At 47.0% G+C, this 12,906-nt stretch overlaps 1 protein-coding gene across 1 annotated transcript in view; it reads right to left on the bottom strand.

Moving 5' to 3' along the window:
- The window catches only part of ADAP2 (ArfGAP with dual PH domains 2), a 37,631-nt gene that overhangs the window by 19,415 nt on the left and 5,310 nt on the right, over window positions 1-12,906 (bottom strand). Inside the window, exons 4-6 of the mRNA XM_011992869.1 lie at window positions 12,067-12,158; window positions 7,196-7,275; window positions 4,851-4,963 (exon numbers count right to left, since the gene is read on the bottom strand). Of these exons, the coding sequence (XP_011848259.1) occupies window positions 4,851-4,963; window positions 7,196-7,275; window positions 12,067-12,158 (285 nt within the window). The remainder of the gene's footprint in view (window positions 1-4,850; window positions 4,964-7,195; window positions 7,276-12,066; window positions 12,159-12,906) is intronic.

Here is a 12,906-nt window from a genome sequence, read left to right as displayed (position 1 = left end):
TTTTTTTTTTTTTTTTTTTTTGAGTTTCACTTTCTTTATACTTCATTTCCTTTTTTGTATTACCCAAAAGTTTTACCTTAAAATTAGTTACCTTTATGATTTTAAAATATCCACTCTGGGAAGTAAATAAATAAGAACACAGGGAGCCTATCCTATTTTTGGACTATTCTGGACTGAACTGGTGTAGGACTGAAAACCAGATCAACTTTTTTCAACCAGTGATGAGGCCCTGTCCGAGAGGCCAGCTCACAGCAGCTGCTGGGGTTTGGTGACCTTTCCTAACTGCAGTAGCGCTTTCTCTTCCTGCCTTTTGTACCATTTCAGCAAAAATGTTGAAAAAGTCACATTCTTCAGTGCTTTACATTGAAGACTGAGAAAAAATTCTTCCTCTAACTTGTAAGGTAAAGATTCTTCATCCCTTAACATTTTTCACTTGGTCCTAGACTGTGGCCACATTGGACAGATTTTTTTATTATTATTTGCGCAAATTTATGGGGTACATGTGAAATTTTGCTACATGTATATAATGTGTAGTGATCAAGTCAGGATATTTAGGGTGTTGGTCACCCGAGTATTTTTGTTAAGTATAGTTATCCCACTCTGGCATCAAATATTAAATTTATTCCTTCCACCTTACAATATGTTTGTACCCTTTAACCCACTTCTCTTCATCCTCCCTTCTCCTCCCCATAAACAGACCTTTTAGCATTACTCTGGTCTGCCTAGAAAAGCAACAGGGGAAATATATAGTAATTCTACATATAGGAAATAGAGTAAGGTGAAGGCTAAAGTGCTCAGAGCTTATCCTTCGCTTACTTTGTTGGCCACAATTTCACATTCTCTTTGCTGAAAACTTCTTATCTTTCTGTCCTTTAAATACTGGAATGCCCCAGGGCTCAATGGGCTAGATGGTCTCCAAAGATGGCGTTCACCAGGTCTTTCCCTCCCAGTGTGTACATGACACTCTATCCATGAAGAGGTTGAATCTATTTCCCCTCCCCTTGAATCAGGGCTTGTTGCATGACTTGCTTTGACCAATAGAATGCAGCTCCTGGTTAGCCTTCCAGAGGTCTGGTAGCATTTACTTTTGTTTAGGGAAGTCAGCAGCCAAACCACAAGAAAGCTTGAGCTAGACTCCTGAATGAGGAAGAGAAAGCAACCATATCGAGCACACCAAGGCACCAGACATTAGTGAAAGCTTTGGATCTCTGGCCAGCTAAGGGCAGCAGAGTAGCCCAGCTGATGCCACACGGAGTACACCAGAACAGCCGAGGCCTGCTCAAATTCCTGACCCATAGGATTGTGAGAAATAGTAAATCGATATTTTAAGCCATTAAGTTTTAGGATGGTTTGTTACTCAGCAACAAATAACCAAAATACTCAGTTCTTGAACACCTTTTTCCTGCTTAGGTGATCCTAGCCAGTCCCATTACTAAACCAGTCTACATGCTGACGACTCCAGTTCCAAACTCTCTCCAAGCCTCCAAATCATACGTCCAACTTCTGTCACTTGGATTTAGAATTCAGGAAACATACATCCAACTTCTTTCCCCATGTCTATACTGGATGACTAATAGGCATCTCAAAATAAAAAAGACTTTTGAGCATCTCCTTAGGGGTCTAAGTCTTTGCCACCTTAGTAAATAGCAAATCTATTCCCGTAGTTTTGTAGAGCAAAAATCTGGGAATCATCCTTGATTCCTCTTACTCTCACACTCCACATCCAATCCTTCAATAAATTCTATTGCCTCTACTTCCAAAATATATCCAGAATCTGACCACTTCTAACCATCCTGGTCAGATCCACCACTCTTCTTCATGTTGGGTTATTGCAACAGCTTCCTGACTAATTTCTCTGCCTCCACCCTGGCCTCCTTCCTTCCTACTCACCCTAGCAGCAGCCAGCGTGCTGCTTTTAAAAAGCTTAAGTCAGGCTGGGCGCAGTGGCTCATGCCTGTAATCCCAGCATTTTGGGAGGCTGAGGCAGGCAGATCACATGAGGTCAGGAGTTCTAAATCAGCCTGGTAAACATGGTGAAACTCTGTCTCTACTAAAAATACAAAAATTAGCCAGGTGTGGTGGTGCACGCCTGTAGTCCCAGCTACTGGGGAGGTTGAGGCAGGAGAATCGCTTGAACCCAGGAGGCGGAGGTCACAGTGAGCAGAGATCACACCATTGCACTCCAATCTGAGCGACAGAGTGAAATCCCATCTCAAAAAATAAATAAATAGGCCGGGCGCGGCGGCTCACGCCTGTAATCCCAGCACTTTGGGAGGGTAAGGCGGGTGGATCACGAGGTCAAGAATTCAAGACCAGCCTGGCCAAGATGGTGGAACTCAGTGTACTAAAAATATAAAAACTAGCTTGGCATAGTGGCGGGCACCTGTAATCCCAGCTACTCGAGAGGCTGAGGCAAAGAATTGCTTGAACCCGGGAGGCACAGGTTGCAGTGAGCCGAGATCGCGCCACTGCACTCTGCACTAGGCGACAAAGCGAGACTCCATCTCAAATCAATCAATTAGTCAATCAAAAGCTTAAGTCAAATAATATCACTTCTCAGCTCAAAATCCTCCAATTGTTTCCCATCTCACTCAGTAAAATCCAAAAGCCCAAATTTTTGCAAATCATACATGTGTAAGTGACTTGTATCTAGAATATATGAAGAACTATTACAATTTAATAATAAAGAGGCAAATAACCTAATTAAAATATGGGGAAAGGATCTGTGTTGGCTAGGACGGTCTCGATCTCTTGACCTCGTGATCCGCCCACTTCGGCCTCCAAAAGTGCTGGAATTACAGGCGTGAGCCACCGTGCCCGACCAATATGGGGAAAGGATCTGAATAGACATTTCTACAAATAAGATATACAAATGGCCAATAAGCACATTAAAAAGATGCTCAACATCATTTGCCATGTGGGAAACACCAATCAAAACCACAGTGAGATACGACTTCATACCAACGAAGATGGCTACAATAAAAAAAAACAGATAGGGGCCTGGTGCAGCAGCTCACATCTATAATCCTAGTACTTTGGGAGGCTGAGGCGGAGGATTGCTTGAAGCCAGGAGTTTGAGAACAGCCTAGGCAACAAAGCAAAACCCTATCTCTACAAAAAAAAATAAGTAAATAAAAATTAGCTGGGTGGAGTGGTATGCATCTGCAATCCCAGTGCTTTGAGAGCCCAGAGCAGGAGGAGAGCTTGAGGCCAATAATTTAAGGTTGCAGTGAGCTATGATTGCACCACTGCACTCCAGCCTGGCCAACAGAGGAAGACCCTGTCTCTAAAAAAATAAATAAAATAAAATAATAAAATAAAATAAAATGAAAAAAAACAGATTCGGCAAATCCATAGAGACAGAAAGCAGGTTGTTGGTTGCCTAGGGCTAGTGGTGGGGTGAGGCAGGGGATTACAGCTAAGGGATAAGGGGTTTAAAGTTTTTAACTGAATTGTGGTGATAGTTGTACTCTCTGTGAATATACTAAAAGTCAATTGACTGCATACTTTAAATGGGTGAATTATATGGTATGTGAATTATATCTCAATAAATTGTTACCAAAAGAAATCCCGTCTTGCTGTGACCTACAAGGCCCTCCACCATGTGACTTCATCTCCCTCCACCCTTTTCCTTGCTCACTCTGCACAAGTTACTCTGCCCTCCTTGATGCCCTATACCCAACAAACACACTTCTAGCTCAGGGCCAGGGCTGCAGCTTATGGTTAAGTAGTTTGTGCACTGTGTAAAAAGCTCCTAGCTGACTGGTCACTGCAAACCAGGCTTCTGATTTTTGAGACTGGGCCCCAGGGGCTGCACCCTCTTAGAGGGATCATCTTTCTCAAATCGGTGCAAAGGTGTAGGTGTTTGACCATACCCGTGCTCAGGGCTTCTGCACACACTGTTGCTCCCACTTCTACTCCTCCCCCACATAGCCATGTCACTCAATGCTCACATTTGTTCAGTTATCTGTTCAAATGTCACCAGAGAGGCCTTCCGTGATCACTCTGCCGCAGCACTCCCTAACTCCCTGACACACTCTCATTGTTCTCTATCTTCTCACTCTCTGCTTTTTTACCCTTTTTTTTTTTTTCTTTTTGAGACAGGGTGTCACTCTGTCACCCAAGCTAGAGTACAGTGGCACAGCCTCAGCTCAATGCAGCCTCAACCTCCCATGCTCAAGCAATTCTCCCACCTCAGACTCCCTAGTAGCTGGGACTACAGGCATGCGCCACTATGCAAAAGTGCATGTGCTTGACCCAGCTAATGTTCGTATTTTTTGTAGAGATGGGGTTTCACCATGTTGCCCAGGCTGATCTCAAACTCCTGAACTCAAGCAATCCCCCTGCCTCAACCTCTTCCTAAAGTGCTGGGATTACAGGTGTGAGCTACTGTGCGCAGCCGCTTCTATTTTACTTTATAAAACTATTGCCTCCTGGTATATTATATATTGATGTGTTGATTGTGGAGTTCTTTCCTTTCACTAGACTGAAAGCTCCCTGCGAACGAGAGTTTTGTTTAGTTCCCTGCTGTATCCTCAGTGCCTAGAATAATGTCTAGCACACAGCAGATACTCAATAAATGTTTCTTAAGTGAATGAATAAATGAAGCAAAACCAAGTGGTCATCAAAGGCTTAAACATGGACCTGTCTAAGCCGATTCTAGGTGGACAGAAATTGTGATTTTTAGTGGGCCGGTTTACTGTATAACCAAGGAAAAGTAGCCAAATGTTGTGCCTAACTCTCAGGGGCTGAGATTATCTACAAGAAAAGGCACCACTGATTAGAATGTAGACCTTAGTTGAGTGAGAGTGCTCAGGAAGGCACCTGCTCTCGTTGGTCTGGCATCTTACCCCTTCTTTTGTGTAGTACTTCAGGAGGCCTTCTCTTGCCAGAAGTACAAACCTCCTTCTCAGAAACTGTGAGTTGTCCCTTCCTCGCTTCCACAGGAATCCTTCTCGGTTACCTTAAGCAGCAAGGATGACAAAGAGTGAACACATGTGACCTTAAGATGCACAAGCAGCTCAGGAATCTCTGAGGTTCTCAAGGGTAGAATGAGCCTTCCATCTGCTGCCAAAATATCTCCACTCAAACTTCCCTATTTCAGCTGCAGTACACGAGGATCCCATCTGGGGCCAATTTTGTGATGTCTTCTCACTTCAGGGGCACTTCCCACTGCCTAAAACCTTCCTTCCTTGACCTTCTGTGTATCAGGCTGTCTCATAAGAAGACCCTTAAGAAGGCAAAGTCCTGAGATACTAGAATGATTCTGAAAGACACCTAAATACATACTCAATACATATGGTCCTGCCCAACTTCTTGTTGACATCAACCTAATGAGACTTTAGAAATAAGGCCGGGCAGTGGCTCATGTCTGTAATCCCAGCACTTTGGGAGGCCGAGGCGGGCGGATCACGAAGTCAGGAGTTCAAGACCAGCCTGACCAACAAGGTGAAACCCCGTCTCTACTAAAAATACAAAATTTAGCTGGGGATGGTGGCACATGCCTGTAATCCCAGCTACTCAGGAGACTGAGGCAGGAGAATCACTTGAACCTGGGAGGGGGAGATTGCAGTGAGCCAAGATTGCGCCACTGTACTCCAGTCTGGGTGCCAGAGTGAGACTCCATCTCGGGGGGGAAAAAAAAAGAAAAGAAAGAAACAATGAGTGCCCTCCAGGCATCTGCTGGTTTGAAGAATAATTTATGGGCTGGGTGCAACGGCTCACGCCTGTAATCTTGACACTTTGGGAGGCCAAGGCAGACAGATCATTTGAAGTCAGAGTTCGAGATCAGCCTGGCCAACATGGCAAAACCCTGTCTCTCCTAAAAATATAAAAATTAGCCAGGTGTGGTGGTGCATGCCTGTAATCCCAGCTACTCGGGAGACTGAGGCACGAGAATCACTTGAACCTGGGATGTGGAAGTTGCAGTGAGCCGAGATCATGCCACTGCACTCCAGCCTGGGTAACAGAGTGAGACTCTGACTCAATAAATAAATACATAATAAATAGAATCATTTGTGGTCCTGGTAGCCAGGAGAGCTGAGCACTGCCTTTGGCCCTCTAAGAATGGTTTTGTATACTTTACTGTCTGGGTCAGAGTCAGCTTGGACTCAGGACAGGAGGGGTGAAACTGCCACAGATCCAGGGCCACAGAAGAGGTTGTACCCTGCACAATGGTCGAAAGGGAGGCTGAATTTAAGCCCATGCTCCTCACCAAGCCTTGAGCTGCACATGGAACAAAGTTCACCAGGAGCAGGGACATCTTTTCCTAATTGGTTTATCCAGTGGAGGAGTCTTCCTGCAATTTATATTAAGAGTCTGACGCTGGGCGTGGTGGCTCACACTTGCAATCCCAAAACTTTGGGAGGCTGAGGTGGGCAGATCATGAGGTCAGGAGTTCAAGACCAGCCTGGCCAACATGGTGAAACCCCGTCTCTACTAAAAATACAAAAACTAGCCAAGCATGATGCTGTAATCCCAGCTACTCAGGAGGTTGAGGCAGGAGAATCGCTTGAATCCGGGAGGCAGAGGCTGCAGTGAGCTGAGATCATGCCACTGCACTCCACCCTGGGCAACAAGAGCATGACTCCATCTCAAAAAAGAAAAAAAAAGAAAGAAAAGAAAAAGAGTCTGGCTGGGCACAGTGGCTCACGCCTGTAATCTCAGCACTTTGGGAGGCCAAAGTGGGAGGATCACTTGAGTTCAGGAGTTCAAGACCAGCTTAGGCAACATGGTGAAACCCCATCTCTACCAAAAAAAAAAAAAACAAAAAACCCACAAAAATTTGCCAGGTATGGTGGCATGTGCCTGTAGTCCCAGCTAGTTGGGAGGCTGAGATGGGAGGATCATGTGAGCGTGGGAGACTGAAGCTGCAGTGAGCTGTGATCGTGCCACTGCACTCCAGGCTGGACAACAGAGTAAGACCCTGTCTCAAAAAAAAAAAAAAAAAGTCTGTACACACTTGTGACCCTGCAAAGACCTGAGACAAATATGCTTCTCTGCTACTCAGAGCATAAAGCCCCATGAGCTGATGTGTTGTTATTTCAAAGTCAGAAGAACCCACACCTTGGCCTCTGCGGCCAGAGTGAGAACAGCAGGTATCTCTTGGATGGATCCTGCTCCTAATATTTAGGCACTTTGTCTTTCTAGAGCTCATTAAAACATAGATTTCAAAAGATGATGGAAATAACTTTACCTGGGAGTGAGATGGTTTCCCCGTCAGCCATAAATTCCCGTCTCTCATACTTAGCTCGAATCCATTGTTCCTTTAAGACCCTAAAAAGAGACAGCCTGTGGTCAGCTGCGTTTGATGCATTCTCTTTTTTTTTTTGAGACGGGGTCTCACTCTGTGGCCCAGGCTGGAGTGCAGTGGTGTGATCATGGCTCACTGTAGCCTAGACCTCCTAAGCCCAGGCGATCCTCCCACCTCAGCCTCTTAAGTAGCTGGGAACACAAGCATGCACCACCACACCCGGCTAATTTTTAAATTTTTGTAGAGATGGGGGTCTCCCTATATTGCCTAAGCTGGTCTTGTACTCCAGGGCTCAAGCGATCCTCCTGCCTCAGCCTCCCAAAGTGCTGGGATTACCACCATGCCTGGACTGATGCATTCTTTTCCAAGACCTTGCAGTTGAGGGTGGGTACATCACAGCAGTGCCTCACTGCCTGCTCCAGCTACCTAGGATTCCTCAGTCTCCGTACTATTAATATTCGGGGTTGGAGAATTCCTTGTTGTGCTGTCCTGTGGGTTGCCCCATGCTCCATAGAATGTTTAGCAGCATTTCTGGCCTCCACCCGTTAGATGCCAGTAGAACCCCTCCCCAGCTGTGGTACCCAAAAATGTCTTCAGGCATTGCCAAATGTCCTCTGGGGGAATTATTTCTCCCAGTGGGCTATATGAGAACCACTGAGCTGTTCCAACCCCAGTGTCAGCTCTCTAGGTCAATGAAACAGATACTGGCTCCCCTGGACCATCGACACCGCCTGCTCCCGCTGCGTGTTCATGAGCTTAGGCAGGAGAGTCCAGGAGCCTCTTCCTGTGCCTGCCCATGAAGTCTGGGCAGGCTACACTGGACAGAGCAGTCATCTTAGGATCTGACCACCTGGGACCTGGTCTCACTCTATCATTTATCCACCATGTGACCATGAGCAAGTTACCCAACTCCTCTGAATCTGGGGAATGGGCCACTATTGTTATACTCACTTAGCCCTCTGGGTTGTTGAGAGGTTTAAATGTATATAAAGGGCCTAGCACCTACTCAGCACATAGTAGGTGTTTAATGTGACCTCAATCAGAAATTGTCATCCACGAGTCCTACAGAAAAACCATGCAGCCGAGAGTGGAGTTATGTTCATTGTTTGGTTCCCGCTCACTTTTTCCAGGGAAATGTTCCAAGGTGTACATGACCTTACCCCGTAACCACAAGAATGACTAGAGCTGGGCATCTGGCCCAACCTGGTAGGTCAGAGCTCTTTGCTGCTCTGGGCTGTGTGGACCGACAGGGTCAAAAGTGAAGGAGACATTGATGGAGCTTTCTCCAGAGCCACGCTGGAAGGTATAACCTGGCACCTGCTTGTGGCCTTGCTGCCAGCTGTGTGAAGGAAGCCTGGCTGAGAGAAGGAGGGAAGAGAGCCAGAGACAGTGTGAGAGACCTGAAGGTGTTTGAGCTCCTGGCTCGGTCCTTCCTGAGGCCAGCTCCACCACTGTCCTTCTGGTAGTCTCATCCCCAGAACCCATAAAATCATCTTTTTCTTATGCTGGTTTAAATTGGGTTTCTGGCCAGGTGCAGTGGCTCACACTTGTAATCCCAGCACTTTGGGAGGCCAAGGCGGGCAGATCACTTGAGGTCAGGAGTTCAAGACCAGCCTGGCCAACACAGTGAAACCCCGGCTCTACCAAAAATATAAAAATTAGCTGGGCATGGTGGCACGTGCCTGTAATCCCAGCTACTTGGGAAGCTGACGCAGGAGAATCGCTTGAACCCACAAGGCAGAGGTTGCAGTAAGCTGAGACTGTGCTACTGCACTCCAGCCTGGGTGAAAGAGCAAGACTTTGTCTCAAAAATAAATAAATACATAAATAAATAAAGTTTCTGATACTTATAATCAAGAGTCCAGGCTGGGCATGGTAACTCATGCCTGTAATCCCAGCACTTTGGGAGGCCAAGGCAGGCAGATGGCTTGAGCTCAGCTCAGGAGTTTGAGACCAGCCTGGGCAACACGATGAAACCTCATCTCTACAAAAATAAAAACAAACAAAAATACAAAAATTAACCGGGCGTGGTGGCATGCACCTGTAGTCCCGGCTACTTGGGTGGTTGAGGTGGGAGGAGCACTTGAGCCGAGGAGGTCGGGGCTGCAGTGAGCCATGATTGTGCCACTGAACTCCAGCCTGGGCAACAGAGTGAAACCTTGTCTCTATATAGGAAGAGAGAAAGAAAGAGAGAAAGAGAGAAAGAGAAAGAAAGCGAGAGAGTCCTTCCTAGTGCACAGCCCACAGATCATTGAGGAGAATCACCTGGCCCACCATGAGGGTGGAAACCTGGACACCAGATCAGAGCTGAGAGAAGGAATGGAGACCAAGGGCCACCCATCTTGGTCCTGGAGGTAGCCATTAGTACTCAGATAAAAAAGGTTAAAGTGCAGGGCTGCTGCTGGAGTCATGGCGAGTAATGTCTGTGTAGTGCCGGCAGGAAGCCTAGCACAGAGCAGGTGTTTACTGAGCGGTTGGAGCAAAGGGCAGAGTGGCAGCAGCGAGCCAAGATGAGACAGGCCCTCTCAAGTTGAGCCAGCACACCCCAAAACTGGCCATGGACAGGTAGCATTCTGAAGCAGACACGGTGAAATGGATTCAAACCAGTGTGTCGGGTGGCATGTGAAAGGTTCTATGTAAGTTATCTCATGTAATCTCTACAACTATGCTATGATGCAGGCATCATTGTCTACATTTCAGAGATGAGGATGTCGACAATCAGAGAGATTTGCTGACTTGCCCACGTCCTCACAGCTAGGTCACAGTAGAGCTAGGAAACAAAACTGAGGTCTTCCAGGTAGAAAGCTGTTCTTCTCCAGCCACTCCAGAGTACGTTACTAGCTCTTAATCGTCTAAGCACTGAGAAATTACAAGACCACCAGGTATGGTTATATAGTCTGTGTGCTGCCCAAAAGCACCTTGCTGAGGCTCGGCAGCTGAAATGCAGCTGGTTTCTGTTTGCCAGACATACCCCCTATGAGGCTGGGTCAGCCTAAAGGGATTCCTTCTCCCCATTTACACAAGGCACTGTCTAGCAGCCCTGGTGGCGAGTCTAAGTCCCTGGGAAGGAGTCTCAGGCTCAGGCAGTCAGATCTGCAGAGGTCCAGGGCGACTAGGTACCAGTACCACACTAACCCTCACCTCCAGGGGACCTGAACCCTCTTGCTGCTTCAAAGTGCCCCTCTTATATTGAATTCTCCCAATGCCATGACACAGTCACCCAGGCCCTGGTGTCAGACAGGCTAGACCAGTTCTGCCTCCACAAACCTCAGGTTTTTTCATCTATAGCATAAGGATAATAGCAGTACTCGTAGGGTTGTTGAGAGAATTAAACAAACACATGCACATAAGCATTTTGCACAGGACCTAGTACTTAAGCAAAGCTCAATAATATTAGTAGCTTTTTTTTCTTTTGAGACAAAGTCTTACTCTGTTGCCCAAGCTAGAGGGCAGTGGAGTGATCTCTGCTCACTGCAACCTCCATCTCCCAGATTCAAGCGATTCTCCTGCCTTAGCCTCCCGAGTAGCTAGGACTATAGGCACACACCACCATGCCCAGTTAATTTTTTTATTTTTAGTAGAGACGGGGTTTCACTATGTTGGCCAGGCTGGTCTTGAACTCCTGGCCTCAAGCGATCCGCCCGCCTTGGCCTCCCAAAGTGCTGGGATTACAGGCGTGAGCCACCACACCTGGCCTTTTTTTTTTTTTTTTTTTTTAATGCTAGCTCTCACTCTGTCACTCATACTAGAGGGCAGTGACACATGTGATCCTAGCTCACTGCAATCTGGGCTCAAGCAATCCCCCTACCTCAGTCTTCTTAGTAGCTCAGACTATAGGCACGTGCCACTATGCCCCGGCTAAGTTTATTTTATTTTATTTTTTGTAGAGACAGGGTCTTGTTATGTTGCTCAGGCTGGCATTGAACTCCTGTCTTCAAGCGATCCTCCCACTTCAGCCTCCCAAAGTGCTAGGATTACAGGCACTGGCCATTGTGCATGGCTATTATTCTTATTTTTTGGTTATTATTTAGGGATCTGCAGCTCAGGCAAGTTGTTCAGAGCCAACCCGAGCTGAGGTGGTAGAACCCTGGACATATTTCTCACCTTTTTTTTTTTTTTGAGACGGGGTCTCGCTGTGTTGCCCAGACTGGAGTGCAGTGGTGCTATCTCGGCTCACTGCAAGCTCTGCCTCCTGGGTTCACACTATTCTCCTGCCTCAGCCTCCCAGTAGCTGGGACTATGGGCGCCTGCCACCACACCCAGCTAAAATTTTTTTGTATTTTTAGTAGAGACAGGGTTTCACCGTGTTAGCCAGGATGGTCTCTATCCCCTGACCTTGTGATCCGCCCGCCTCGGCCTCCCAAAGTGCTGGGATTACAGGCTTGAGCCACCGTGCCTGACCAGCCCTAGACACATTTCTCTAAAGAAAGTAGCTGAAACACACTTGGTCTAGTAAGATATTAGTGTTTATCCCCTCTACCAAGTTAGCCACCATCTGTAAGCTATAAGAATGTCACCGGCAGAGATCATAGAGAAAAATCATAGAGATCATAGAGAAAAATCCTCCATTTAAGAGCTGTGGAAACTGAGACCCAGAGAAAGGAAGAGACACGCCTAAGCAATAGAGGCAGAAAGAGGCTTATACCAGTCTTCCTATGTGCTCTTTGTGATGGTATCCAGTGCTTTCCTGCATCTACCTGCGCGCCAGGCCCATAGAAGAGACCACCACAGATGAAGACATCAAAGATGGAGAGGGGGAGGAGGTGGAACCAGGACAGCCCCCTCACCCAGTCCCTAAGGAATCACCCACTCACAGGCAGTCGTTGGCCTGGGGGATGTAGTAGAAAGCTGGGACTCTGGCTTCGAACTTGGCCTTCACACGGAGGTTCCCATTGTGGGTCATAAACTGCAAGACAACAGCAACTTGAGGTAATATTAGACCTTGAAAAAACGTGAAATGAAACTATGAGGCTGCTGACTTAGGCTGAGTCAGAAGAAACTGCCTCCAAGAAGGAGATGTCCCACTGGGCTTGGTCATCCATACTGCCGGGAAGCCCCAGCCTGTAACAATCACGGGCAGATATAACCATGCCTCATATGGGCAGGACTCCACAGTGCTCACACATCAGCTCACTGAGTCCTCTCAGCCGTTTTCATGTCACTGTACCCATTTTACAGATGAGTCAACTGAGGCTCAGACAGGTTCGGTTACTTGTTCAAGGAAACACAGCTATAAGTGGAGAACTGGGATTTGAACCCAGACCTGACTCCAAAGCTCACATTCTTCCTATCATGCCTTCCATAGATGGCTAGGACCCATAGCAGCCCTGAAAGTCTACAGGAGATAAATGTACCTGGAGGATGGAAGAAGTGGGTGCTGGGTTCACGGAGTGCATAGGTCAGGATGATTAGTAGGGCCCTTTGGCACCCAAGAGACCCAGAGGCTGATGCACCAAAAGTGACCCTGGCAGCAGTGGCATAGCTAGTATGAAGGCAGAAGTGGGAAGAAACACCAGGTGTTTAATTCACATGGCTTGGGCATCTCCTTTGCGGGAGAGGAGCATTGCTCCTCTTTTCCTCTGCAGGGGCTGCTAGGCTGTATCGCCAGCTTTGGATCCCAACAGAGCAGGATTCAAATCCTGACTGCCATTTAT

The sequence above is a fragment of the Mandrillus leucophaeus genome, unplaced genomic scaffold (assembly GCF_000951045.1).
Source record: "Mandrillus leucophaeus isolate KB7577 unplaced genomic scaffold, Mleu.le_1.0 Scaffold419, whole genome shotgun sequence".
NCBI classification, from domain to species: Eukaryota; Metazoa; Chordata; class Mammalia; order Primates; family Cercopithecidae; genus Mandrillus; species Mandrillus leucophaeus.
The sequence above is the reverse complement of the archived record's forward strand: the minus strand, read 5'-3'. Positions and strand labels throughout refer to the sequence as shown.